A 6,332-nucleotide genomic window follows, 5' to 3' on the forward strand; every position below is an offset into this window, starting at 1 on the left:
ATAACATTTCTACAGGAATAAAAATCGGTGGATGTGTGATGCCAATATTGGTATATAGATTAGCCTATAAGTTTGCCCTAAGTGAATGAACCAAAATAAACAGCATTGTCCAGATGCCTGTCAGGATTTCTTTCATGTAGCCTATTTGTTTCTGTAGCTATAGGCCTACTATTGACGTTGCCATTAGGCCTACCTAAAATAAACAATTGGTCCATGGACGCACGATGCATATTTTAAAATATATATTTTCCACATATAGCAAAGATAAGTTTTGTAATTTCCTCTCAGAAATTGTCAGACGGTGAGAAATATCTCGTGGCTGTGATAGTAAAAAAAAACTATTATTATCCGTCGGCGAGGTAAGCTTCTAGTCGTTTCAGTGGGAGAGGGATTCCCTCAACGTCACCAAGGATACCAAACACAACACCGAGGCAGGCACATTGGCACAACCCCATATATGGCCATGTACGTCAGCGGAACTCCGAGGCGGGACTAGAAATGCATTGGTTGTACTCGAGGAGGATGGATTCATTCATAAGACAAGATCTGCTACTGTGGACCGTGATACTAACGTCCCTTGGTGCAGCGCAGACAGTACATGGATCAATTCAGCGTTGTTGATTATCGGAGAAAGGAGAAAGCTTCTAGGATCTGAAGTGAAACGAGGGAGTTTGTAACATCTGGAATAGGACACTTTCCCTACATAGGGAACTGGATTACTTTCTTCATGCAACTTTTTTGGAAAGACAGCAAGAGCATCTTACCGGACAATATAAAAAATACAAGCAACGGTAAGTTGACTTCCTATGGGTCATATAGCCTACCATTTTTGCAGATGAGCTAGTCCAGATAACGCCAGTCATTCTCTCCCCAACAGTAGCCTAATCTTGCGTGTGCCGCTGCAGGTGACCTCGCGCTCTCTCCGGGAACTGTAGGTCTCTCTCTCTCTCTCGGCCCCTTCGGGGACATGTACCAAGGGTTCCCCGGAGACCTCGACAGCGGATCCCGTGGAAGTTCTTCTCCATCCATAGAGTCCCAGTACCTCAGCTCGGTGGACTCCTTCGGGAGCCCGCCTACCACCAGTGCTCCACAGGTAAGTTATGGTTATAATATAATTGTAACAAGGCTACAGCCTGCAAAGCATGTGTTTTGCAATGGATCGTGACCAAGACGAGCATTCAGAATTGTTAACTTGTTAAATATATTTGCTTGCTTGCTTGTTCATAAATGGAGCAGGTCATATAGGCTAGATATCTGTGTATATCAGATTTCATGTAATATTTACTCCTACAGGCAATTATAGAGCACATGCTTTGTTTTGCAAATGTGTTGCGGTGCTGTGCAGTGTAGAGCACCGCTACAGTCAGAGACAGCTATGTAGGCTACTATAACTATAAAAGCTTGTAGACTGCTGAAATGCACCGTGGTAGCCCCAGTAGCCCCCGTGAGCGTCGCGTGCAGGCAGCGGCTGTATCTGTATGGCAACGTGGTAGGTTTACAGCATGCCGCAGAACAGATGACAAAAGCCCTGGAACTCTCCAACGTCAGCGCCGAAGCCCCGCCCCCGCTCCGTTCTCTCCACGCTCTCTCTTCTCAGGCCTCGCCGTGACGTAAATGCGTTCTATTTTGGAGTGTTACGTCGCGTTGCTAAGGGGAACACCGGGGGTGGGACGGGGGAGGAGGAAGGAGGCGGGGATATGCTCTCCAGAGATAATGATTGGTTCAGGCGGCTGGCCCGTCCCGCCCAGAACCGTGCAGAGGTCCCGCCCATCCCAGACCGTCCCAATGCCACACACGCTTTGATATGAATATTAATGAGAGTGGATTTTTGGCATCATCACACAGCCCGCCTCGGGTCTAAATAAAGCAGAAGGGATCTGGGACAGATTTGGGCTTCTCAGTCTATTATTATTCTGAAACGTGGAAAAAGTAACACAGGCATTTCTCTCCAATATACACTTTTAGTATTCCAAGAAGTTATGCTGCCATTATTTGTTCCATAGGTTAAAATTTGCTTACGCTGGTGTGGTTGGCTTGATGGCTACATTTAGTTCAATACAAATGGCAGTCATTCAGATTGGCAAGGCAAATCATCCAAACAGCCAGCACATCAGCTTGTGCGTGCCTGTCTTTCTGTCTCTGTTTGTGTCTGCGTTTGGGTTGCTGATGTGAGGTACTTAGCCGTATTGTTCTTAAAGCCCTCTACTTGTCTCCTGCACAGGAGTGTGTTTCAACTGGAGGCGGGTTAAGCAGTGTGGGCAGTGTGCCGGGGGGCAGCGGCGGAGGGGAGATGCCCGGGTCGTTTGTGCCCACTGTCACCGCCATCACCAGCAGCCAGGACCTGCAGTGGATGGTCCAGCCCACCCTTAGCTCCTCCCAGGCCTCTGGACAGAGCGGGTCCGCTGGCACCTCCGCCATGACCCAGCCAGGGTCACTATTGGACCCGTATGACATGCCGGGCCCCAGTTACACCTCGGGCTCTGGTTTCACTCCCCCCAGCTCAGACACTCCTGGGCCAGCACCAGGGCCCATTCGCCAGTCCCGCACCCGTAGCCGCCGCACTCGAGAAGAGTCTGTGAGTGACGATGGAGATGTTGGTGTGTTAGTAAGTGTGTGTGCTTGAACATTTTGTTTGTGACCCATCTCACACTACTCATAATAGACAACATACGTTATCAGATCCAGGATTAACCAGGATCTAGAATTGATGAAACATCCAATTTTATCTGTTATACTTGAAAGTAACTCCATTCTCAATAAGAATAAGGACGACATGTTTGTCCTAATCCTTCATCATAGCTAACTCCAGAGGAAGAGGAGAAGAGGCGTGTTCGGCGAGAGAGAAACAAGCTGGCCGCCGCCAAATGCCGGAACCGGCGTAGAGAACTCACAGATAGACTGCAGTCGGTGAGCTTGGCCCTGTTATAACTGTCAGAATGAATAATGATCATAATTACATGCTGTATGTTACCCCCCATAGCATGGCCCTTTGTGTTAACGTGTGGGTGAGAGAGAGAGAGGGTGAGCATGTGTGTGTGCGTGCGTGTTTGTGTGTGTGTGTGTGTGTGTGTGTGTGTGTGTTTGTGTGTGTGTGTGTGTGTGTGTGTGTGTGTGTGTGTGTGCGTGCGTGCGTGCGTGCGTGCGTGTTTCTGTGCGTGCGTGTGTGTGTGTGTGTGTGTGTGTGTGTGTGTGTGTGTGTGTGTGTGTGTGTGTGTGTGTGTGTGTGTGTGTGCGTGCGTGTGTGTGTGTGTGTCCGTGTGTCTGTGTGTGTCTGTGTGTGTAAGAGAGAGGTAATAATAATTGGATGTTTAGTTGTGGGGAATTATAGTTCTGAAGACAGACTATTGTGCCTCCAGTGTTTATGGCCTAATTAATGAGCTCTTATATAAGCTGCCTTATCTGTCGGTGAGGAACTTGTTTAGCAAGGTATTTCTATTGGGACACCTCCGCAAATATTGATGCAGAACTTCTGTTTATCTAACCATCCCATCGCTTTCCTCTCTCTCTCTCTCTCTCTCTCTCTCTCTCTCTCTCTCTTTTCCCCTCCTCTACCTTTGTCCGTGTCCCTCTCCATGTCACCTGTCTCTCCTCACCCCTGTTTCTTTCGTTCTGTGTTTCTCCTTCTGCCCTCTCCCGCCGCAGGAGACAGACATCCTGGAGGAGGAGAAAGCCGAGCTGGAGGCTGAGATCTCGGAGCTGCAGAAAGAGAAGGAGCGTCTGGAGTTTGTCCTGGTGGCGCACCAGCCCAGCTGTAAGATCCCCTACCAGGAGCAGCTACCGCGGGGCTCAGGCCCGTCACAGCATCCACCCCAGACCCTACAACCGCCCGTCTCCATCGTGGGCTTGACTGTGAAGGAAGACTCGTTCTATCTGCCTCCCGCCTACACAGCCCACCAGGCCTCCGCGCAGTCCCAGCCGACGCTTCACCACCACCAGCAGCAGCAGCACCAGCAGCAGCACCAGCAGCAGCAGCAAGTCCAGCAGCAGCCTCAGCCCGGGCTAATGCAGGAGGTAGCGTTTTCTAGTTCTTTCTACGGCTCGAGCGAGCCATGCCTTGTGGCCAGCGACAGTGGTGGTGGTGGCGGTGGTGGTGGTAACCATGGCGTTGCGGCCACTGGCGGCAGCTACAACCCCTCATACACATCTTCATTCTTGTTCACCTACCCAGAGGGAGCCTGCGGGGTCAGCGCCAACCAGAGGAACAGCAGTAGCGAGCAGTCATCTGATTCCCTGAACTCGCCCTCACTGCTGGCGCTCTGACTGACCGGCAGACACGCGCACACTCATCAGCACGCACATACAATCTGCTCGCTGGAGCTTAGAGGCTGAGGCGAGTACACGCACAGTACCAATCAGTCTCTCTCCGATTCAGCAAAAGACGAAACGACGACAACAAAATCACTTGCATCCGATTGGGTTAAAGTTTACACATACTGACATGCATTCCAATAAAGAGCCATGCAAACAGATAATTGCACATAACACCGATTATTAAATTAGATCAGTATATATCATTTAACATTGATCATAAACAATGATACTTTTTCTTTTATATATATATTATGCAACTGGACAAGATAAGTGAATACAAACTGAGTCACAAGACGCAGGCTGTCCAAGTTGCCAATCTTAAGTGCTCTCGCTAAAGAAAGAGATTGCTTGACTCATACCTTCAATCTTGTACAGCGCATAAAATACCACAAGCTCACCTGACACAAGCACCCGCCATGGCCCCACCTCCTTCCCTCTGTCGGGTCACCTCCTTCTCAGTGCTCCTGCTCTCATCCTGTTCCATCCCGTCTCCCCTCTTCTTCATGCTGAATGTATTTGTGCAAAGCTGGAATAGGGGAGGAGGACACTTTGTTCAGGGTCTTTTCTCGCAGGGCGACAGACTGCTGGCCGCCTCTCGCTCACCGCTCCCCCCTTTTCATCCGCTCTGCGACTCGCTCTGCTTCTTCATTTGCGGGGACGTGACGTGACGAGCTGGAGATCAGCGTCACACGGCCCTCCGCTGCATCTTGTGTTTTCTCCTCTCTGGGTTTTTTAAAAGCTCTTCTGCCATCTGCTCTGGTTTCTAAAGTTCTTCTGCCGTCTGCCTGCCTACCAAGCGTCCCATGTCTGCCCTTGTTTCTCCTCTTCTGTCTCTGTGTGTCTCCCTCTCTCTCTGAAGTCTTTGACCCCCGAGATCCCGACGACCACTTCCAGCCCTGAGACCTTGAGTGAATGCCGGCCCATCTAACACACGTCCCTTTGCACCCCTTCTCACGCGGACGTGGATGCAACCCCCCCCACCCCTCCACCCCATTTTTTTGGAGCGCATTGCTCAAAACAGGAGCCAAATACTATCACTCACGCACAAAGACGCAATTGTAAACAGTCTGATTGATGAACACCAATTGCAAGACGAATGCCATGCCACTGTCTTCTGCTGAGCCAATGTTTGATGTTCAAACGGTGAAGATTAGATAGAACTTGTGGTGTGACGCTGGTGGAACGAGGATGGAGGGAGAGTGGGCAGGGAAGGGAATCAGCTCAAGCCAAGGTGGAGAGACTCTGATGGAGGGGCGATGGAGAAAGGATGAAGCCCGTTATTAGCCATCGCTCTTTGGAGCCAAATGTTGAAAACAAAGCCAAAAAAAAGGTCCTGCTCGCTCTTGGACAGGTGACGTCTTACTTCTTACCCTGCGTCATACCACCTCCGTACCACCGGGGGTGACATCTTACTTCTGACCCTGTGCAATACCACCTCCATACCACAAAGCTTCATCGCCCCGGGCCCACTCGCGTGCATATTCCCACTATCGCTTTTAAGTCTCTGAATTGAAGTTACAGACAATGTTTTGTTTCAACGTACCAACTCCTTGATGTGTCATCAAGTATTTTCTGTTGTTGTTAAGTCGGGATTTATGGAGTGAATGTAATCTGGTGGCTATAACAATCATGTCTGTCGAATTGTGATGCCGTTGTTTGACGCTGAGCTTTTCTGAGACTCCGTAGAATCGTCCACATGTGAACCAAATGCCTTTATTTAGAGGAGAAGACGTTTTTGTGTGCGTGTGTGATTCAGACAACCTCTAAGCGTTGGGTTCAGTTGGTCTCTGTGCCTCAGCCTGGTCCCTCAGTGGAAAGCAGGCCGGGGTGCATTTTATTGTGAGTGTGTCCACTCGGAGAGCCACCTGTCCCCTTGATTTCTTTCTTTATTGAGGTTGATTAATGCGGAGAGTGAGCACAAAGCAAGACCTGGAAACGGAGGGGACAAAATGTGGAGTGATACCGTGGAGTGAGCGTCCTTTCTTTGCCTGTGAATTTGTACAATTTATGTTCATATATGT

General features: G+C 49.7%; 1 protein-coding gene across 1 annotated transcript; it reads left to right on the top strand.

Moving 5' to 3' along the window:
* Window positions 1-687: 687 nt before the first annotated feature.
* fosb (FBJ murine osteosarcoma viral oncogene homolog B) lies at window positions 688-4,260 on the top strand (the record flags this gene model as incomplete). The annotated part of the gene is made up of 5 exons (XM_083636899.1): window positions 688-791; window positions 906-1,093; window positions 2,222-2,575; window positions 2,800-2,907; window positions 3,643-4,260. The coding sequence occupies exons 1-5, from the start codon at window positions 728-730 to the stop codon at window positions 4,258-4,260; spliced, it is 1,332 nt and encodes a 443-aa protein (XP_083493025.1). The 5' UTR covers window positions 688-727.
* Window positions 4,261-6,332: the final 2,072 nt, after the last annotated feature.

This window comes from Poromitra crassiceps (assembly GCF_964638095.1).
Source record: "Poromitra crassiceps genome assembly, chromosome: 5".
In the NCBI taxonomy this organism is placed as follows: domain Eukaryota; kingdom Metazoa; phylum Chordata; class Actinopteri; order Beryciformes; family Melamphaidae; genus Poromitra; species Poromitra crassiceps.